Here is a 23256-nt window from a genome sequence, read left to right as displayed (position 1 = left end):
CTTGGGCCTTGATATGCAATTTAAAAAGTATGAATCATATTACCACAAGTCAAACTGCCTGAGTTCCAATCACACTACTACCAAATAGTAACTGTGACCCCCTGCAGCAAGATCCTAAATCCTCATAAAAATGGGGATCATAGTAGTACTTTCCTTGTACTATTAGCAGACTCTTAGCAATTGCAGCCACTGTCTGAGCTCCAGATACTGTTTTGTGTTTTAACTCATTTAATCCTCAGCACAAGTCTGTGAGGTAGTTACCCACGTAATGCCCGTTTTGCAGGTGAGACACTGGAGGGTATTCAGCCAGTAAGCAGCTAAATGGGATTTGAGCTCACACAGTCTGACACCAGGACCTAACTTTAAGCAACTTGTTTAAAGTTGCCTGTGAAAAGGAGCTGTTGTATTACATGATGGAATGCTCGTAAGGCGCTTAGCAAAATCATGGCACTTAATAAGTGCTCAGTTAATAGTGCTCAGTTTCCTACAATCACATAATATTTTGTGTTTTATGTTTATTATAAAACAAACACACACAAAACGCGATTTAATTCAGCAAAAAATCTAAAAGACTGCTGAAGCGGGCGGGGTCTGTCCCGGGATGGGGCGGGGTGTGGGCGGACGCCCACCCGGCTGCGAGAGCCCGGCGGGAGGAAGAGCCGCGGCCAGCGTACCAGGTGCTCTGCGGGGCCCGGGGGCGGGGTCAGGGAGGCCCCGCCCAGCCGCCACCTGCGACAGGTGGATTGCGCGGCGCCGGGCGCTCGGCCATGTCAGTGGAGAGTGCGGGGCAGGGGCCGTGGCCCGGGCCGGAGCCGGGGCCGGGGTCCGAGCCGGGGCCGCTCTGCCCCGAACACGGCCAGGTTCTGAGGTGGTTCTGCTGCTCTGAACGACGGCCCGTGTGTGCCGCCTGCGCGGGACTGGGCGGCCGCTGCCGGGGGCACCGCATCCGCCGGGCCGAGGAGCGCGCGGAAGAGCTGCGGGTGAGCGGACGTGGGAGCTGGTGGGCGGCGGGCTCCTCCGGAAGAAGGGGGCGCCGGCGGGGAGGCGCTGGGCGAGACCCAGCGGGGACCCAGCAGTGGGTCCGGGAGTCCAGGCTCCGCAGTGGCACTGGCTGTAGAACGAGGCGGTTAAGGGTGTGGCTTCTGGAGTCAGGCTGACCTGAGTTCGAGTCCCACCTCCATCAGGTCCTCCGTGTGAGTCTCGTAATCTCTGAGCCTCAGTGTCCTCATTTGTAGTTTGGGGGCCTTCATTAGAGTTTTTGTGCGATGGGGCTGGCCTTGGGCAATAAAGGGCTCCACTGCTCCAGTTGCCCGGGACAAGGTGTGCCCCAGCTTCCGCCCCGTTAGTAACTTGATAAAACTCGGCCCCTCCTCGCTCCTTAGCCCCTCGGCTCAAAGCCCCTCCCCTCATCCACCCTTCAGCCTTCCTGGTAAGGTGGTTTCTTTTCCCTTTCAGGATTGGCCTGGACTGTACTTCAAGCCGATTTCACTTGGGTAAACGGAGGGGGCGGGGAAGATATCGGGAGGTTCCTACTGGAACCCTTCACCTAGGGTTTCTTTCTCCCAACCTCCACTTCCAGATTGGCTCCAAGCTAGCCACCTTCCTGTCACCAACCTCCCCTGAGATTGGAGAGTCAAGTCGCCATGGGGCTTCCTGCCTCCTTCCACCCCAGCTGTGTCCCTGGGGGTTTCCTTGCAATTTGATTCTCCCAACCTCTCCTTGGAGTTCTGCCCAGCTGTGAGGCCAGAGGGCTCAGACTGGATAGTAATAAACATACCTGACAGGGTGCTGGGACGAGGGATTCAGTTATTCAATGGCACCTGAAGGCTCCTGGTTGGTCCTACTTGCCACCACTTTCCCCATAGTGCTGATGAAAATAAGCTTGGATAATGTGGTATAATGAACTTGCACAATGGATAGAGACCTTGCAAGTTCCAAAGCACCTAAATATCCGTTGTCTCATTCCAACCAGACCTTTGAAGCAGTGGCCCTACATTTTACAGATGGGGGAACGGAGGCCCAGAGAGGAGAGTAACTTTTTCAAGTTTCTTAATGTTCAGGGCCTGGACTAGGGGAGTCATTGACTAGGCCAGAGAAAACCACCTCTGCTTCAGTGGTTGGAGGGAAGAAGTGATGCTAATGGGAGTGAGAATTTAATAAAACCTTTAAAAAAAAGTTTCCATCAAGGCTGAATCTGAGTGGTAGAAGGAGTGAAGCCTGGGCCAGGGTGGCTGGCCTGCTGCTTGTTTTGGAATGCACTCTGCCCCAGAGCAGGGCGCCTTCCCTGAACCCTGCTGAGGCCCTTAGCATATTCATCTTCTTTTCCTGGAGGGAGATGTGTCTTGCCCTCTCTCCCTCCAATTTTGAGTAGACTGTGGCTTTTTTGCAGGCTTCCCCTGTCCCTCCAGCCAGCAAAGAAATTTTGCCCCAGGGCAAGATTGTTACTGAACTGGGCAAAATCAGCCCCAGTTCAGCAACCTGTCTCTTACCTTCTGGATACCTGCCCTGTAGCTTTTCAGAAGCTAGTCTCAGTTCCCTCAATCCTATGGTGTGTGGTGACCACAGCTTCCTTCCAGTCGACTCCGTTCTTTAACTGTGTATTTGGACCGGTGAAGTGTAAGACTGATTCCTAATTGTGGTTGGAAGGATTTACAAGAGCTGCCTAGAAGAGACAGCTGAGTGGCCCTTTGGCAGATGGAACTGGGGCAAAGCTCTCAGGGGAAATGGTGGGGGAACTGCCGCTTGGAAGGGCTCCAGTTGTTACCTGGAGAAATGGAGTGGCAAAGCAGGGGCCTGGCCATGTCTCCTTGGGCAAGTAACTTCTCTGTGAGCCTCAGCTTCTTCATTTCTAAAACTCTCCCCTGCTCTCATGGCCGATGCTCACAGCTTCGGGAGCTGTGAGCTGCTGAAACTCTTGTGACCAAGGAAGTGGGTGTTATTCACTCAACAAATATTTATTCAGCGCCTTCCATGTATAGGAACTCTCTTCCAGGTTGTAGGACATAGAGAAAAAGTCAAAGTCATGGTGCTTATGTGCCTGAGGTGGGGGGGTGGGGGCAGATACCAAAAACCGTAAACAGACCCATGATATACAGTCAGAGAGTGAAAACGCAGGGGAGAAAAATAAGCTAAGTAAGGGAATGGGGTGTGGGGATGGTCAGAGAAGGCTTCTGAAGAGGTAACATGGAGTCAGGGAGCAAGACATATATGGGAGAAGACTGCTGGAGACAGAAGAAACAACAGGTGCAAAGGCACTGAGGTCAGGACAAGTTTGGTGTGTTTATGGAATGGTAAGAAGGCCAGTGTGGGGAGTGGTAGGAGGTGACATTGGAGAGATATGCAGATATGCAGAGTCCCATCAGGTGGGGCCTTGTTGGCTAAGTTCTCACTGTGGGTGTATTGGAAAGCCATTGGAGGGTTTTGAGCTGGGATGAGACTTGATCTGATTTCCTTACCAAAGGTGGCAGTGGCTAATGGGTGGGGGGGTGGGGGGGGCGTGGTCAAGAATAAAAGCCCAGTTAGGAGACTCTAACAGCAGTTCCTGTGAGAGATAAAGGTGATCTGGGTGGAACAGCAGAAGTAGAGGAGACCAGAAGTGTCCAGAGGAGAGACAGAATAATAAAGGGCCACCAGATTTAAGGATAAAGAGGGAAGTAGGGCCACAGAAGGGGATGATGGACAGTGAAAAGTGGTAAGACTAATGTATTGGTGACTCCATCTAAGCTGAAGAATCGTTGGAATGGAGATTCCAGGGTACGTGATCTAGAAGGATGGGAAGTGGTGGGCAGGGTGCAGGATCCTTGAAATGAAGATTTTGGAAGCTGTATAGTTTTCAATAATGATGAGGTCTGAGGTAATGACCGTGGGAGTGGGTGGCTGAGGTGGGGTAAAAGGAAAAAAGTCATTGGAATGGAGTGAATGGACCAGTGTGGATCAAGCTAGTGAGAAGTAGCCGCATAGCACAGGGAGATCAGCTCGGTGCTTTGTGACCACCTAGAGGGGTGGGATAGGAAGGGTGGGAGGTAGGGAGACGCAAGAGGGAAGAGATATGGGAACATATGTATATGTATAACTGATTCACTTTGTTATAAAGCAGAAACTAACACACCATTGTAAAGCAATTATACTCCGATAAAGATATTAAAAAAAAAAAAGACACCATGGGTGTTATTTGTGTTGCAGAACAAGATTGTGGACCAGTGTGAGAGGCTGCAGTTACAGAGTGCTACCATCACCAAGTATGTGGCTGACGTCCTGCCAGGGAAGAACCAGAGAGCAGTGGTAGGTAATTCTTCTGCTTTCCCTCCTCCTCTGGGCCCCCTCCTAGGATAAGACCTCAGCCTTAGGGGCTTGGACCAGTCTATGGTCCCTTCCCAACCTCACAGACTCATTGTGCTGTTAGCAAAGTTGGATGCCCAGGAAGGATGGTTTCCCCTTTCTTTGAGCCTTGGTTTTGCCATCTGGGCAGAGTGGATTATTCCCAGCACATTTGGTGCAAAGACTCCGATAGAAGATGACTTTCTTCAGGTAAAGGATCAGGAAGGGTAGCATTCCCTTATCATCTTAATTATTTTGTGCTCAGCCCCAGTATTCTTTTGTTTTGTTTTGTTTTTTGCGGTACGCGGGCCTCTCACTGTTGTGGCCTCTCCCGTTGCGGAGCACAGGCTCCGGACGCGCAGGCTCAGCGGCCATGGCTCACGGGCCCAGCCGCTCCGCGGCATGTGGGATCTTCCCAGACCGGGGCACAAACCTGCGTCCCCTGCATCGGCAGGCGGACTCTCAACCACTGCGCCACCAGGGAAGCCCTCAGCCCCAGTATTATAAAATAACCTATGGATTTTACATTGCATATTCTTTTTTTTTTTTTTTTTTTTTTTTTGCGGTACGCGGGCCTCTCACTGCTGTGGCCTCTCCTGTTGCGGAGCACAGGCTCTGGACGCGCAGGCTCAGCGGCCATGGCTTACGGGCCCAGCCGCTCTGTAGCATGTGGGATCTTCCCAGACCAGGCACAAACCCGTGTCCCCTGCATCGGCAGGCGGACTCTCAACCACTGCGCCACCAGGAAAGCCCCTACATTGCATATTCTTTATGACAATCTTATGCAGTAGATGGTAGTAACATCCCTGTTTACAGATGGGGAAATGGGTCCTGTGGAGGTTAAGTGACTCACAGCCTCCTGCCAGAGTCAGTTCTATGAGCTGGGTCTTCTGACGCTCAGCAGGTGATCCCTCTGCAACACCTCACTGCGGATCATTTATTCAGTTGACTCATTGCCACTGCTACATCTTTACTCTCAAGTATGACCTTCAAGGGCAGGGGCTATGAATTTCTTCCTGCACATCCCCTCCCTCATTCCCCCAAAGTACATGGAGCAGGCTTGGCACTATTTTAGTATTGGGTTGGCAAAAAAGTTCATTCAGGCTTTGCCATACCATCTTACGGAAAAACCCAAACGAACTTTTGGCCAACCTAATTAAAAAAATAAATAAATGATTTTGATTGCAAGGAACAGAGCCCAGTTGAACTGGCATAAGCAAAACAGAGGATTTCTTGGCCTGATACAAGAGTCTTTCAGAACCTAAAGGGGACTAGAACCAGGAACGAGCAAGCTGCTAGAAGTCTAGGCAGCTATTCTGTGTACATCTCTGCTTTTCTCTGCACGATGATTTCTCCCTCTCTCACTCTCTTTTTCCTCAGCCTTTTATTTTCTTGTCTTAAATGCACTGGCTAAGACCTCAGTACAATGTCAAATAGAAGCTTTTGTCGGGGAATACTTACAACATTTTGCCATTTATTTAATTATTTAAGAAATCTCTGTGAGCACCTACCACACACCAAGCACTGTTGGTCTATGTGCTAGAGATTCCACAGTGAACAAAACATACGAAAATTTCTGTTTTCATGGAGCCTACATTCTAGTCAGGGGAGAAGGGTAATAACAAATAAAATATATGCTATATCAAAAGGTGATAAGTGCTATGGAGAAATGTAACAGGAAGGGGGATTGGTCATGTTGAGGATGGGGGTTGTAATTGCATATGCTGTGATCAGGAATCACCTAGTTAAGAAGATTGATATTTGCACAGAATTTACAGGAGGTGAGGGAATGGACCATATATCTGGGGGAAGAGTGTTCCAAAACGGGGGAAAGGCAAGTGCAAAAGCCCTGAGGTGGGGGTGTACCTGTCAAGTTGGAGTAGCAGCCAGGAGGCCTATGAGGTTGAAGCAGAGTGAACAAGTGAGAAGGCAAAGGAGATGAAATTAGAGGCGAGCAGTGCAGGGGGCTGGGTAGAATCCTCACTGGTCAAAAGGCTGGGTAAAAGGCTGGGACTTTGCCTTTTATTTGGGGAAGGTGGGAAGTCATTAGAAATAAGACAATGTGACTTAAGATTTAAAAGGAAGGCTCTGGCTGCTGTGTTGAGAAGTGACCATAGGCAGCAAAGGTGAAAGCAGGGAGAACAATTAAGAAGCTGTTGTAGTAATCCGGGTGAGAGACATGAGTGGTGTGGACCTGACTGATTTTGGTAGGAATGGTGAGAAGTAGTATATATGTGTGTGTGTGTGTGTGTTTCTTTTTTGAAGGAAGGAACCTCAGGATTTGTGGATAGATTGGATGTAGGCCATGAGAAAAAAGGAGGAGGGGTCAGGAAAACTCTTACTTTTTTTGATTTGAGCAACTGGACGGATGGAGCAGCCATTTAACAAGGTGGGGAAGGACTGCGTGTAGAGTGATGGTTGGTGGAGGAGGAGATTAGGAGTTCAGTTGTATATGTGTTAGGTTGGAGATGCCTATTAGACATCCAAGTGAAGATGTTGAATAGGTAACTGGATATATGAGTTGGGAGAGGGCTGGGCTGGAGACATAAATTTGAGATTCATCAGTGTACAAGTGAGTGTATAAAGTGAAAGCCATGGGAAAGGATGAGATCTCTAAGTAAATAAGTACAGATAGAAAAAAGCAGGGGGACTTCCCTGGTGGTCCAGTGGTTAAGAATCTGCCTTCCAATGCAAGGGACAGGGGTTCGACCCCTGGTCAGGGAACTAAGATCCCACATGCCACAGGGCAACTAAGCCTGCATGCCACAACTAGAGAGCCTGCGTGCCACAACTGCTGAGCCCGCGTGCCACAACTAAGACCTGACACAGCCAAATAAATAAATAAAAAGTGGAAACAACTTAAAAAAAAAAAAAGCAGGGGTCCAAGGACTGAGCTCTAGGGCACTACAACCTTCAACCATTGAGAAGATAGGAACAGGCAAAGTAGACCAAGAAGTAGCAATCAATGAGCTAGGAGTAAAACTAAGAGAGTGTGTTGTGTCCCACAATAGGTTTCAAGGAGGTGGGGGAGATCATTGGTGTCAAATGTTGCAGAGAGATCAAGTCAGGTGAGAAATGAGAATGGACTATTTAGTTACATGCTCATCACTGGAGATCCTGACAAGAGGAGTTTTGTAGAGCATTGCCTTGAAAGTTTGATTAGCATGGGTTTCAGAGAGGGTAGGAGAAGAGCAATTTGGGATAGTTGGCCTAGATGACTCTTGAGGAACTTTGCTGTAGAAGGGAGCTGAGAAATGGGATGATAGTGAAGGGAGATATGGGATCAAGAGGGTTATATGTTTGCTTTGTTTTTAAGATGGGGGAAATTACTCTTTGTGTGTATGCTGATAGGAATTGTCCAGTAGACAGGGGAAAATTAATGATGCAGGAGAAGAGGGATAATCTGGTATAGCAAAGGGGATGGGATCTAGTAGATAAGTAGAAGTGTTGGCCGTAGGTAAGAGCACGGGCAGTTTACCCACAGAAATAGGGAAGACAGAATGTATGAACACAGGTGCAGGTAGATGGGTGGATGATGGGCAGAGCTCATTGAAGTTCTCTTTTGATTGCTTCTATTTTCGTTATTATTTTCTCTTTATAATTTTTTTCTTCAATTTTTTACGGATTTACTCTGTTGTTTGTTAACTTCCTGCGTTGAACACAGTCTATTGATTTGAGTCATTTTTCATTTTCAAAGTGATCATTTAAGCTATATATTTCCTTCTAGATACTGACAGAGGGACATTCCATAATTTTGATATAGTATTTTCAGTTTCATTCAGTTATAAGTATTTTAAAACCTCCATTATGACTTTCTTGTTTTGCTATGTTATTAGATTTTTTATTATTTTATTAATTATTTATGCTTTAAAATTTCCAAATGTATGTTTTTTTGTTTTTTTGTTTTTACTGATTTCTAACTTAACTGCATTGTGATGTGTATGATAGCAGTTTTTGAAATTTGTTGAGACTTGCTTCATGCCCTAAAGGATGGTCAATTTAGGTGAACGTTTCACATTCACTTGAAAAAATGTGTAGGATTCTATATATGTATATTAATTAAGCTTATTGATAGGTTCAAATCTTCTCTATATTTACTAATTTTATTGCCAGATTTATTGATTACTGGCAAAGGGCATTTATATTTTCATACTATGCTGTGAACTTGTCTATTTTTCTTTATAATTCTGTCAATTCTTTTTATATTTTGGTGATATTTATTAAATGTGTATATTTAGATTGTTATGTATTCCTGGTAAAACATCCCTTTTATCACTTTGTAGTGACCTTTTATGCTCAGGAATTCTTTTTGTCTTAAAAACTATTTTGTCCTTTGTTCGTTACTAGGCTAACAAGTGTTTTCCAGATATATTGCTTTCTTTCCTTTTACTTTCAACTTCTTATGTTCTTATGTTTTAGGTGTGTGTCTTAAAACTGGATTTTGTTTCCTTTTTTAAAAAAATCCAGTCTGGGGCTTCCCTGGTGGCGCAGTGGTTGAGAGTCCGCCTGCCGATGCAGGGGACACGGGTTTGTGCCCCGGTCCGGGAGGATCCCACATGCCGCGGAGCGGCTAGGCCTGTGAGCCATGGCCGCTGAGCCTGCGCGTCTGGAGCCTGTGCTCCGCAATGGGAGAGGCCACAACAGTGAGAGGCCCACATACAGCAAAAAAAAAAAAAAAAAAAAAGTCCAGTCTGATAATTCCTGCCTTTTACCTAGGGAGTTTAATCAATTTATCACTATTGTGATTGCTGATATACTTGGATTTATGGCTATCATTTTATTTTACGTTTTCTATGTAGTCCACTTTTTCTATGCTTTTTTTCTTCCTTTCCTTCCTTCTGTTGAGTTAATCAACCCCTCCTCCCTCCTTTTTCCCTGTGCTAGCTTGAAAGTTATACCTTCTATTTACAGTCTATTTTTGGTCCCCTTAAGATTTTAACACAAATAAGTAATGTCTAAAATGAATCAACCCGAATGATACAAGTACCATAAGAATGCTTTCAGTCAATAACCCCTCAGGTCTTACATGTTGTCCAATATTTTAGTTAAAGTACATCTTTTAATAATTCCCTCATTCATAGGAAGTTATCCATTTTCATTTATTTATTAATTTATTTAGGCTGCGCCAGGTCTTTAGTTGCGGCATGTGGGATCCATTGTTGCAGCACGTGGAATCTTTGGTTGCAGCATGCGGGCTCATAGTTGCCACATGCGGGCTTCCCAGTTGTGGCATGTGGACTCCTTAGTTGCGGCATGCATGTGGGATCTAGTTCCCGGACCAGGGATTGAACCCAGGCCCCCTGCACTGGGAACGTGGAGTCTTCCCCACTGGACCACCAGGGAAGTCCCAGAAGTTTTCCATTTTGATCAGAGAGGTCTTTATTGTGCTCTAATTTTTGTATGATGGTTTAGATGAGTATAAGATTCTAAAGTAAATCACAAGCCCTATTCAGGGCAACTAGTTGAGTCCTCAGCTCTTGATTACACTGGTTTTCAGTTTCCTCTCTACTTTTGGACTCCAGGGGATTTCCTTTCCCGAGCTGCCAGAGTAGCTTCACTTTTGTTAAAAAAATTATTTATTTATTTACTTATTTATTGGCTGCGTTGGGTCTTCGTTGCTGCGTGCGGGCTTTCTCTAGTTGTGGCAAGCGGGGCTACTCTTCACTGCGGTGCATGGGCTTCTCACTGCGGTGACTTCTCTTGTTGTGGAGCATGGGCTCTAGGTGCGCAGGCTTCAGTAGTTGTGGCTCGCGGGCTCAGTAGTTTTGGCTCACAGGCTCTAGAGTTCAGGCTCAGTAGTTGTGGCACACAGGCTTAGTTGTTCCCCAGCATGTGGGATCTTCCCAGACCAGGGCTTGAACCCGTGTCCCCTGCATTCGCAGGGGGATTCTTAACCACTGCACCACCAGGGAAGCCGTAGCTTCACTTTTAAAAGGATGTTTTGAGCTATTTTTCCAGCACTTCTGTGTTTTGTTCTGGGAGGGATTTTAGTTTATTCAGGCATATCTGTGGTGAGCAAAGTTTTCTTTTTTCTCTGCTATTTTTTTCTGAGAATGACTCAAGAAACATGTTGAAATTGACTGCAGCCTTCTTGTCTGGGAGTATCTGGTGCATATTGGGTCTGTCCTTGATCCTGATCACAAAGTACAAATGTGGCTGCAGAGACCCACCCATGGGAAAGGCATTGAAGTGGCATAGAGAGAAGAGCAATACCTAATGTAATCAAATATTTATGTGCTGGGCCTTGTCCTATTTACTTTATATGTATTAACTCATTTAATCCTCACAATAGCCTTATGAGGTTGGTACTATTATTATCCTCATTTGACATATTAGAAAACTGAGGCACAGGGAAGATAGTAATACACTCAACGTTCCACAGATAGTAAGTGGAACAGCTAAGATTTAAACCCAGGCACTGTTTCTACAGCCTAATTTCCTAACCACTGCCTTATGTTGCCTCAAAAGAACACTGGAGTTGGAGTCTGAATCTCTGGGTTCACTTGGCCATTCACTCGGCCACTCTCTCTTCTCCACTGGGCAAACTGTGGGTCTCAGTTTCTTCTGAAGCAGGTCTTCAGGGGCAGGGAGTGAGGAGAGCTGCTGGCTACCTGTGACTTTCTGGCATGAAGGAAACAGTTTTGCTCTCACTTGTCTGGCAAGAGTGCGGGAGCTTCATGCAACAATGCCTTTGAGGAGGATTGGTCACCAGATGGCATTGGTATAGGGGAATAGTGTTGGACTGAGAGTCAACAGAACTGGGTTCTAGCCCCTGCTCTGCCATTGACTTGGTATGTGAGCACTCCCAAGAGATTTTTTACTAGTTGGAAGAAACTTTCCCATTCAGTCATTCAGTAAATATTTGAGCACCTACTCTGTGCTAGATGCTGTGCTACCTGCTAGGGGACACATGTTAACTTCATTGACTTAGAATTGATTTCAGCCCTCCTGCGTGGAAGGTGAGAATTCTATCATGGAAGCAGTTAGAATGAACAGATTTGGGAAGTAATGAGCTTTTTGTCCTCAGCCATGGCCAAAATATTAACTGGATCACTGTTGGTGTGCATCCTGTTGATGGGGAAGACTTCTTAGTCCTTTCTGCTCTGCAATTCTATGATTCTCTGACCTTGGTCTCTTGACCTTGGGATTCCCAACTGTGAAAAGCAGGTGATTCCAGCTGATCTGTAAGTCCTGCCCAGCTCTTTCATTCTGTCATCTTAGCTCCATGAGATATGGCCTGGATGTCTGGATCTCAAAGTTCTTTACCCTAAACCACATTTGGGAAATCTTAGGGCTCGGATGGTTTAAGCACTGTTTAAGCATTGCCCTTACTGTACCCATGGCAGACATTGCTAATCAATCTCAGCACTCCTTCCGGCTGAGCCCAAGCCCTCCTAATCTTGACTGGGGCTCTGCCAGGACTCCTTGTTTTACCTTTTGTCAGAGCACAGCCAGTGCAGCACGGGAACTGGTCATCCAGCGGCTGGGTCTGGTGAGGAGTCTGTGTGAGACCGAGGAGCAGAGGCTGCTGGAACAGGTGCACGGTGAAGAGGAGCGGGCCCATCAGAGTATACTGACGCAGCGAGTACACTGGGCCGAGGCACTGCAGAAGCTCGACACCATCCGCACCAGCCTGGTGGACATGCTCACCCATCTGGATGACCTCCAGCTGATTGTAAGTCAGGCAAGGGTGAAGACACAGCCAGTTGGCCAGACTCCCCCAGGGTCTGAAAACATTGAGAATGTTTATTGGTAGGAAGTAGGTGGAAAATGATAATTTGGAGAATGTTTATTGGTAGGAGGTAGGTGGAAAATGATTAATTTGGAAAAGGGATGAGACAGGGCAATAGAACTATATGGATTTTTTTTTTGCACTTGGTAATTATTCTTTCAATAGTGAGCAAATATTTACTGAGTGCTTACTGTATGCCAAGCATTGTGCTATGGGGTGGAGGTATAGGATACAGCTGTCAGCAACTCACAGCCTTATGGAAGAGACAAATGTATAGAACTGATAATTAGGATATGGAGGGATACGTGCTGTGGTAGAGGGCACTACTGGGATCTGGGGCCCCTGCAGTCCAGCCTTGAGGGAGTGGTAGTCAGGGAAGGCTTCCTGAATTAAGCAACTTAGAAGCTGATGCCTGAAAGACAAGAGTCACAGCTTTATTAAAGGAAGTGGGGAGGAGGAGAGAGACCAGAAGCTCGAAGAGAGAACACTGCACTGACAAGGGGTCCACTGCAAATACAGAGCTCATCCTCACTCCTAACACCCAGAAATTACCATGGCCAGTATGCTGGTACATATCCTTTCAAAGTATTTTATATAGATACGCAGGTACCTGCAGTTCTAAGGTGACAGTGCGCCATCTGAGTAGATGCGCCAAGCATAGCAATGAGAATGTGGAACAACCAAGCTGTCCCGCTGCAGTTCAAGGGGGGCGGTTTCCGTAACTGTCCCAGATTGTGCATTCATTTCATTACACAGCTTCCATGTGCCGAGCACATTCTGCCCCAAACATTGGGACAGTCACAGCAGAAGATTCAGAAAGAGTCCTAGCCATTGAGCCGGTGACAGGCTTGGTGGGGGATGAAATGTTGAGTAAATATGTGATTGTCCTGAAGTGTAGCTGAGGGAAACCCAGGATGCCGTGGGCCACAGGGGACAGAGGGGTTCACTGATGGGGGAGGTATGTGAAGAAGGATCCATAGAGTTTTGTGCGGGGTCTTAAAGAAGGAGTAGACGTTTGTATTCTAGCATTTCTGTCCACGTGGAGCCCTCCATGCAAGTTGATTATATTTAAGTCTTGATGACTGCCTGCTGGGTTTCTGGTGCCAAGCCTGACTCTGCTTTCTTTTCTCACAGCAGAAGGAACAGGAGATTTTTGAGAGGTGAGTATGGCCCCCGGTATTTGCTTGGGCAGTCACGGAAACCACGGCCTTAGGCCTCTTCTTAGTCCATTGCCGTCAGGCCCCGCTGCTCCTGGGAGGACGCTCATGGCGGGCAGCTGAGTACCTTCCCTGAAGCCAGGCTCAATGGACAAGGGTCTTCCTGCCCCTAGCTTGGAGAGCCGCTTTAGACCCATGTGGAAGGGCAGTGAAATAAATAATGAGTCAGAGGCTTGCCGTGGGCTTTCTTAAATATTATCCTATTAAAAAACGTACAATGACCCTGTGGAAGGAGTTTCCCACCCCCATCTACAGATGAGCATGCTGAGGCTCAAAGAGGGGAAGGGACTTGCCTAAGCCCCAGAGCTGGGGCTTGGACCCACACCTGACACCTGACCCAGTACTGTCTTCTCTACCTCACTTCCCCTTTCTCTGATGAAAGAATCTTTGAAATTTAAGTCTGCATTACCACTCAAAACTTCATTTTAATTATACAATAATAAAAGAATTTCACCAGGCCCTAACTGAGTTCTGAAAGGTTCTGAGATCCAAGAGCCTGAGGAAGTGGCCAAGAGGGTGTAATTTTCCAGGCAAAGAAATTAAATTCTTACACTGTGTGTGTGAGATTTCAGAGCTGTACTTGGGGAGCACAGTCCATTCTTCTTTATTTTTATATTTAAGTTCAATAGCAATACATGTGCATGGGAGAAAGGAAAAAATTTTCACCAGTCTAAAACATTTAAAACTAAAAATGTCTCCATCACCTCTTCCCAATCCTGTTCCCAGTGGTGATCAGTTTTAACAGTTAGATGTGTGTCTTGTAGGCTTTCCTGTGTTTAGTCATAGGAGAGTGTGGGGGATTTTTTTTTCCTCTTAAAATTTTTTTTTGAAAACGTAGATGGGATCATTTCATACTTGTTTTATAACTTATCAGGCTGTCTATCTTGGAATCTTTCCATATCAGTACATTTATATTTACCTCACTTTTTGGAAAGTCTTTGAACTATTCCACAGTACAGATGCTCCTAAATTTAATTTACTGTCTCCTTACAGTCTTTCCATGCTTCTGCTAGTCTTCTCTTTCTCCTTTATCTTCAGCATCTTCCTTTAATAGCCTGTCCTCAATATCAAGCTGATCTGATTTTTGAAAAAATGTTTTATCTTTATTTTTTGTTTTGAAATATTTTAAACTTACAGAAAAGTTGCTAAAATAGTATAATGAACTTAGAAATATTTTATTTATTTATTTATCTATTTATTTTTGGCTGCTTTGGGTCTTCGTTGCTGCGTGCGGGCTCTCTCTAGTTACGGTGAGTGGGGGCTACTTTTCGTTGCGGTGCACGGGCTTCTCATTGTGGTGGCTTCTCTTGTTGCGGAGCACGGGTTCTAGGCGCACGGGCTTCAGTAGTTGTGGCATGAGGGCTTCAGTAGTTGTGGCTCATGGGCTCTAGAGCGCAGGCTCAGTAGTTGTGGCGCATGGGCTTAGTTGCTCCGCGGCATGTGGGATCTTCCCGGACCAGGGCTCGAACCTGTATCCCCTGCATTGGCAGGCGGATTCTTAACCACTGCGCCACCAGGGAAGCCCTGAACTTAGAAATATTAATTGATAATATTTGGCCACATTTGCTCTCTCTGTTTCTTATCTGTCTCTTTTTTCCTGTCTTCCTGTCTGTCTGCCTATCTATCTATCTACCTAATGTATATATAAAACAACTTATTCTTTTCTGACCTATTTGAGAGTAAGTTGCAGAAAGCATGACTTTTAATCCCTAAATACTTCAATGTGGATTTCCGAAGAACAGACATTCTCTTACATAACCACAGCATACTTATTTATTTATTTAATTTTGGCTGCTCTGCGCAGCTTGTGGGATTTTAGTTCCCCAACCAGGAATTGAACCCGGGCCCTCAGCAGTGAGAGTGCGGAGTCCTAACCACTGGACCGCCAGGGAATTCCCCCACGGTGTACTTATTAAATTCAGGAAAACTCATGTTTATGTAATACTATTATCTAATATACAGTCTGTATTCAAATGTTGCCAGTTGTACTAAGAATGTTCTTAACAGTGTTTGGATTTTTTCCCCCTGATCCATCTGGTCTTTTTAAATCTGTAATTGTGCCTTAACCTTTTATTTTCTAAACACTTTTAAAGAGTCTGAGGACAGTTTTATAGAATATCTCACAATTTGAGTTTATTTAATGTTATCTCATGATTAGATTCAGGTTATGCATTTTGAGCAGGAATATTTCATAAGTGATGTGTCCTCAGTCCATCATACCAGGGGACACATAATGTCATTTTGTCCCATTATCAGGGATATTAGGGTTTTTTTTAATGTATGTATTTTATTTATTTAATTTTGGTTGCATTGGGTCTTCGTTGCTGCAAGCGGGCTTTCTCTAGTTGCGACTAGCCGGGGCTACTCTTTTTTTTGTTTGTTTGTTTGTTTTGTGGTACGCGGGCCTCTCACTGCTGTGGCCTCTCCCATTGCGGAGCACAGGCTCCGGACGCTCAGGCTCAGCAGCCATGGCTCACGGGCCCAGCCGCTCCGCAGCATGCGGGATCCTCCCGGACCGGGGCACGAACCCGCGTCCCGTGCATCGGCAGGCGGACTCTCAACCACTGCACCACCAGGGAAGCCCCGGGGCTACTCTTTATTGTGATGTACGACCCTCTCATGGGGGTGGCTTCTCTTGTTGCGGAGCACGGGCTCTAGGTGCGCGGGCTTCAGTAGTTGTGGCACGTGGGCTCAGTAGTTGTGGCTCGCGGGCTCTAGAGCACAGGCTCAGTAGTTGTGGCGCATGGGCTTAGTTGCTCTGCGGCATGTGGGATCTTCCTGGACCAGGGCTTGAACCTGTGTCCCCTGCATTGGCAGGCGGATTCTTAACCACTACACCACCAGGGAAGCCCCAGGGATATTAATTTTTAAAATTGAAATATAATTGACATACAATATTAAATTTGTTTTTTTAATTGAAGTATAGTTGATATACAATATTATATAAGTTACAGGTGTACAATATAGTGATTCAATTTTTAAAGGTTATAATTCAGTTATAGTTATTATAAAATATTAACTATATTTCCTGTGTTGTACAATATATCCTTGTAGCTTTTTTTTATACATAATGGTTTATAGTTCTTAATCCTGTACCCCTATCTTGCCCATCCCTCCTTTCCTCTCCCCACTGATAAACACTAGTTCTCTATATCCCTGTATCTTTTTTGTTATAGTCACCAGTTTTTGTTTTTTAGATTCCACATATACGTGATATCATACAATATTTGTCTGTTTGACTTACTTCACTGATCATAATACCCTCCAGGTCCATCCATGTTGTTGCAAATGGCAAAATTTCTTTTTTTTATGGCTGAGTGGTATTCCATTGTATATATGTACCACATCTTCTTTATCCATTCATCTGTTGATGGACACTTAGGTAGCTTCCATATCTTGGCAATTGTAAATAATGCTACTATGAACGTTGGGGCTCATCTATCTTTTTGAATTAGTGTTTTGGTTTTTTGGGGGTATATACCCAGGAATGGAATTGCTGGGTCATATAGTAGTTCTATTTTTAGTTTTTTGAGAAACCTCCGTATTGTTTTCCACAGTGGCTGCACCAAGTTATATTCCCACCAACAGTGTATAAGAATTCCCTTTTCTCCACATCCTTGCCAACATTATTTGCATTCTTTTTGATGATAGCCATTCTGACAGGTGTGAGGTGATAGCTCATTGTGGTTTTGATTTTCATTTCCCTATGATTAGTGATATTGAGCATCTTTTCATGTGCCTGTTGGCCATCTGTTATGTCCTCTTTGGAAAAATGTGTATAGGTCTTCTGCCCATTTTTTTTGTGTTTTTGTTTTTGAGTTGTATGAGTTGTTTATATATTTTGGCTATTAATCCCTTATGGGTCATATAAATCTGCAAGTATTTTCTTCCATTCAGTAAGTTGTCTTTTCATTTTGTTGATGGTTTCCTTTGCTGTGCAAAAGCCTTTAAGTTTAATTAGGTCCTTTTTTTTTTTTTTTTCAGTACGCGGGCCTCTCACTGTTGTGGCCTCTCCCATTGTGGAGCACAGGCTCCGGACGCGCAGGCTCAGTGGCCACGGCTCACGGGCCTAGCCGCTCTGTGGCATGTGGGATCTTCCCGGACCGGGGCATGAACCCGTGTCCCCTGCATTGGCAGGCGGACTCTCAACCACTGCGCCACCAGGGAAGCCCCATTTGTTTTTGTTTTTATTTCCTTTTCTTTAGGAGATGGATCCAAAAAAATATTGCTACAATTTATGTCAAAGAGTGTTCTGCCTATGTTTTCCTCTAGGAGTTTTATGGTTTCCAGTCTTATATTTAGGTCTTTAATACATTTTGAATTTATTTTTGTATATGGTGATAGAGAATGTTCTAATTTCATTCTTTTACATGTAGCTGCCCAGTTTTCCCAGCACCACTTATTGAAGAGACTGTTTTTTCTCCATTGTATCTTCTTGCCTCCTTCATCTTGTAGGTTTATTTCTGAGCTCTCTGTTCTGTTCCATTGATCTATGTGTCTGTTTTTGTGCCAGTACCATACTGTTTCAATTACTGTAGCTTTGTAGTATAGTCTGAAGTCAGGAAGCATGATTCCTCCAGCTCTGTTCTTCTTTCTCAAGATTGTTTTGGCTATTTGGGGTCTTTTGTGTTTCCATAAGAATTTTAAAATTATTCTAGTTCTGTGAAAAATGCCAGTGGTATTTTGACAGGGAATGCATTGAATCTGTAGATTGCCTTGGGTAACATGGTCATTTTAACAATATTCTTCCAATCCAAAAACACGGTGTATCTTTCCATCTGTTTGTGTCATCTTCAATTTCTTTCATCAGTGTCTTATAGTTTTCTGAGTACAGGTCTTTTACCTCCTTAGGTAGGTTTATTCCTAGGTGTTTTATTCTTTTTGTTTTTTGGGGTTTTTTGGGTATTTTATTCTTTTTGATGTGATGGTAAATGGGATTGTTTCCTTAATTTCTCTTTCTGACAGTTCGTTGTTAGTGTCTGGAAATGCAACAGATTTCTCTATATTAATTTTGTATCCTGCAACTTTACCAGATTCACTGATGAGCTCTAGTAGTTTTCGGGTGGCATCTTGAGGATTTTCTATGTATAGTATCATGTCATCTGCAAACAGTGACAGTTTTACTTCTTCCTTTCCAATTTGGATTCCTTTTATTCATTTATTTTGTTGCCTGATTGCTGTGTCTAGGACTTAGTTTGCTTGTTTATTCACTTATTTAGTATCAATATAGACTCATTGATTCTTATTCAGTGCATTATAATCTGTTATATAATAACTATTATTAATTTTGATCTTCAAAGTCTCCCAGATTTGGCCAGTAGGAGCCCCTTCAAGCCAGATCCTGTGTCCTTTTGAAAACTCCTCATCATTCTTTGAGTACTTTCTTGCTTTCTGGCACAAGAAGATATCCTAGGCTCAACGTGTTCTTTTCCTGCCTCAGCCTGGAATCAGCTAATTTCTCCAGGGTGTCTTGGGTTTTTTTTAGTGGGGAATTGTATTTAAAAACCAAGATTGAGCCATTAGGTGTGTTCATTGCTACTAATGCGTCATTGCTTCCAGGCCTTCCCAGTGGACAGTATACAGAGCTAGGGAGTGTGTGTGCATGTAACTTTTTTATTCCTGAGTTTGTATCACAACTTCTAATTCCAGTCAAACACCACTGGATTTTTCCTTTCCAATATATTTATTCATCTGTTCAGTCCTATGATACATGCAATGTTGTTTGAGAGTTGCTAAACCCATAGTATGATTGACAAACCTACTAGTAGAGTTCAAGATTTGTTTGTAGTCCTTTGTGCCTTTGTGCCTTTAGACTGGGGGTGCATACTCTCAAAGTAGAGTCGGCCCTCCATTTCCATTGTTTCCCCATTCACAGATTCAACCAAACATGGATTTGAATGTTTTCGAATCTGCATATGGGGAACCTCGGATACAGAGAGCTTGACTATAAGGGACTTGAACACCCCATGGATTTTAGTGTTTGTGGGGGAACCAGTCCCCTCAGGATATGGAGGGATGACCGTACTGTTTTCAAAACCTATTTGTTGGCCCCCAAGGTTATTTCCACATCTGTGGCTGAGCTCAACCCTGGCCTGCCACGGCAGCAGGTTCCCCTGCACCGACTGGGTATTCTGGTCCTGGCCAGGGCCCTGCTGTGTCCCAGTCCCATTTCACTCCCGCTCCTTTGGGGTCACGAGTTTTCTCTTCTGCACCATGAGGTACTTGGACCAGCTGGTTCTCTAGACTCTAGTATCTACAATTGGCCTCAGATTTGCTCTGATGATGATTTAGCACGCCTGACACCAGCTCCTATTTCCTCCTCACCTGTTGGCTGGGGCTTCTCCAGAGCCAGCCTCAGTGCTTTGAGGAGATGGCAACAGAGCCTCTCTTGTCCTGACCACAAGGAACCTTTGTAACCAGAGCCTGCTTTCAGCTTTTCTAGGGCTCTGTTAACCTCGCTCCTCCCAAGCCAGAGCAGTCAGTGTCAGTCTTAAAAAAAAAAGAGCTCACATCTATGAGGAGACATGCCCCCGTCCTCTGTTTATGGACAGAGCCATAAGATTTGGGGAAGAGAATGTGTGCTGTCACTTCTCTGCTGCCTGAGCTCAAAGGCCATCTTTGGGATTAGAGACAGTGGGAACAAGAGAAGCCACTGCAATGAGAACCCCACTTCATATATTTTCTACTAAAAATCAAGGTGTCAAGACAGGAAAATATTACTGGTTTTGTTATGACAAGAAAACAAGTAAGAATTGTGAATTCACAAGGGATGAAAACACAAGACATTGTTCTCATTATACATAGAGTATTACAATAAGCTGATTAGCTGTGGACTATTAAAACATTTAAGACTTCACATACACACATGTACATTGAAACACGAGACACAAGACAATTTTAATCTTTGATATGTCGTAACTACCAAGAGAAAGAACATCAAAACAATTTGAGTCTAATTGTTTTCCTGGCATGCAATCATTATATAGGCCAGGCCTAAAGCATACTGTATATTGTTAAAGACATCTTTAGGCAAATATAAACATTCTCATTTGGGAGCTTTTCCTCCCTACCCAAACTGGCTTTCTCAGAAGCCAGTTCAGAGGTCTGTGAAGCCCTGTGGCGAACCCTCACTTTGCCCCACACCCCTTCAGATTTTACTTCAAGTCAGGGGAAGGATTATGTTGAATGGTGCCTGGATCCCAGCCTGGGTTGGTTCTGTTTTTGCATGGAGGCAACAGTTGAATCCAGGTCTTCTTTTTAGCTTGGGTGCTTTCTCTGAATCTCCGTTCTTTCCTGTCAAATGGAATAACAACTGCCTCCCCGGTTATAGCAAAGATCATATGAGATTCTCTATAGAAAACAGCAAGCCCAGAGCCTGGCTGCTTAATAAATGACAGTACTCCCCTCCTAAGCATCTTATGTTCCCATATCCCTTCCAACAAAACCCAGTCCCCCCTGTGAGCTGAAGAGAGGTAGTTATTGGGAGCAAAGTGCTATGACTACTTTGTGGTTGGGGTGATCACTGATAGTTCCTTCTTGCGTGACCCTTCAGGACTGTTCGCATTTTAAGAGGAGAGGAATGGCTGTACCTTCTGACCACACCAGTAGATTTTGCTGCAATAGGTTTTGTAGGAAGGCAAGATTTTCTCCACGCAGGTCGGTGGAGCAGAAAGACTGCGGCACAAGAGGCTCAGGTCCTCCTCCCAGCTCTGCTGCTAACTCACCAGAGACACTGGCAAGTTGCTTCCCCCATAGAACACACCGACTACAAGTTCTAATACTGGCACCAAGTATTTACCTCCCTGTAAACTGTGTGCCTTGCTGGAATTAAGGCTTCAGGGCATAGAGGGAATGCCCACCTTCTCTTTTGGCTGCAACCCCCTTTTGGGGCTCCTATGTGGGGCCTGGCTGCCATTCTTAGTGTCACCCTCGTGGGAAGAGGATTTGACTTCTGTCCCCCTCCTGTATTGATCCAGATACATTTCCAGAACCTTACTAAATCTCTTTTTTTTTTTTTCCCTGCATAAGGACGGAGGAAGCAGAGGGCATTTTGGATCCCAAGGAGTCGGAAAAGTTAAACTTTAATGAGAAGTGCACTCGCAGCCCACTACTGACCCAGCTCTGGGCGACAGCCGTTCTCGGGTCCCTCTCAGGTTAGGAGCTGCTGGAGCCTGGAACCAGTTGGAGCAACTGGGCTTCTGTCTGTCTGTCTGTCTGGGGTTTGCTGCTGGGTCACAGTGGGGACCGGTGCATCTGGGATCTCATGTTAAGCAACCAGTGATACTGGACGCAGGCTTGTCTATGGAGTCAAGGTTCTGGACAGGCCTGGGGCAGCTGGGCCAGGTCCTCCCTGTTTCCAGACCAGCCTGCTCTGTGGTTGGGTCTGGGATAAATCTTGTTCCTGGAAATTACTTCCTCCTTAAGTCCTGCCCTAGTGCAAGAGCTCAGCATTATTTCTTGGAAACCTAGTTTCTCTTTAAGAAGATATAATTGATGGGCAACTGGAGAGCATCTGGAGCGAGAACTGAGCTGCCCGGATTCGTCTCACTTACTAACTTAACATTGATCAGGCCAGCTAACATGGTCTCCTGCCTCCAGGAATTCCCCGAGTGGGAGGGTTCTCAAAGCAGGCTTCCCCCAAGCTAGATGGAAGCTTCCACACTGCCCGTTGTGGTATTTTCACAATTCACAGTAAGGTTAGGTTAATGGATTGAATTTTTCTCAGTTTTAATCCTCCCTCCCTGCACGTCATCCCTAAAACGTCAGTACAAGCTGTAGCTCATCTTCTCTGGATTCTGGTATCCGATAGTGTCTGATCTGCCAGCAGTCCCATTTAGGTAGTTGTAGGAAACTGCATATCTGATGCTTCCAAGCCTCCAGGAACCATGTCGCTAGGACAAGTCTGATCTGGAAACTGCAGATATGCCCAACTAGAATGTGGTATGATCAGTGTTAGATGCTAAATGTAGGAACAACATGCTGGGTCTTCATTTTGCCCCTGCCACCAACTTGGTGTGTGACCTCGGGCAACTCGCTTCTCCTCTCTGGGTCTTATATCTATCAAAGTTAACAGATGAGGGTCTTGGACTAATAATAACTACTGTGATCATGGCCACAATTTATTGAGCACTTATTAATGCTCGGCACTTTACATGGATCATCTTATTTGATCCTCACATCCACCCTGTGATAAGTCCTATTCTGATCCCCATTTTACAGATGAGGAATCTGAGGCTCAGAGAGTAAATGGCTTATCTGCCAGTGAGTGGTGAGGAAGCCCTTTGCTACGTGGCAGGGCCAGGTTAGGGCTGAGGGTGGGCCTTGGGCAAGTCTGAGAATTCTTTCTGGCAGGCACGGAGGACGTGCGTATCAACGAGAGGACTGTCAGCCCCTTCCTGCAATTGTCAGATGATCAAAGGACCCTGACCTTCAACGCCAAGAAGTCCAAGACCTGTGCAGATGGCCCGGAGCGCTTTGACCACTGGCCCAATGCCCTGGCCACCACTTCCTTCCAGGCTGGGCTGCATGCCTGGATGGTGAACGTCGAAAACAGTTGTGCCTATAAGGTGGGTGTGGCCTTAGGCCAGCTGCCCCGCAAGGGTTCTGGCAGTGACTCTCGTCTGGGCTACAATGCCTTCTCCTGGGTCTTCTCCCGCTACGACCAGGAGTTCCGTTTCTCACACGATGGGCAGCACGAGCCCCTGGCACTGCTGCGCTGCCCAGCTCAGCTGGGGGTGCTGCTAGACTTGCAGGCACAGGAGCTGCTGTTCTACGAGCCAGCCTCGGGCATGGTGCTCCACACCCACCACGTGTCCTTCCCTGGGCCCCTCTTCCCAGTCTTTGCTGTGGCTGACCAGACCATTTCCATCGTCCGCTGACCTTTGGCCATGGGGAGACCAGGTCTACCTCCCCACCACCCTTTCAGGCCATGTTTCTACCCAGTGTCTTTTTCCCAGATGTTGCCTGTGCCCAATGGGCAGCTTTTAGGAG

The 23256-nt window shown here is 45.6% G+C and overlaps 1 protein-coding gene across 1 annotated transcript; it reads left to right on the top strand.

Annotated features, from left to right (window-relative positions):
• Positions 1–767: 767 nt before the first annotated feature.
• BSPRY (B-box and SPRY domain containing) lies at positions 768–23144 on the top strand (the record flags this gene model as incomplete). The annotated part of the gene is made up of 6 exons (XM_079707006.1): positions 768–980; positions 4183–4281; positions 11762–11992; positions 13184–13209; positions 21295–21419; positions 22618–23144. 6 exons carry the CDS (start codon positions 768–770, stop codon positions 23142–23144), a joined length of 1221 nt encoding a protein of 406 aa, XP_079563132.1.
• Positions 23145–23256: the final 112 nt, after the last annotated feature.

Source organism: Hyperoodon ampullatus (assembly GCF_949752795.1).
Source record: "Hyperoodon ampullatus genome assembly, chromosome: 6".
Taxonomy (NCBI): domain Eukaryota; kingdom Metazoa; phylum Chordata; class Mammalia; order Artiodactyla; family Ziphiidae; genus Hyperoodon; species Hyperoodon ampullatus.
This window is presented reverse-complemented; position numbering and strand designations above follow the sequence as displayed.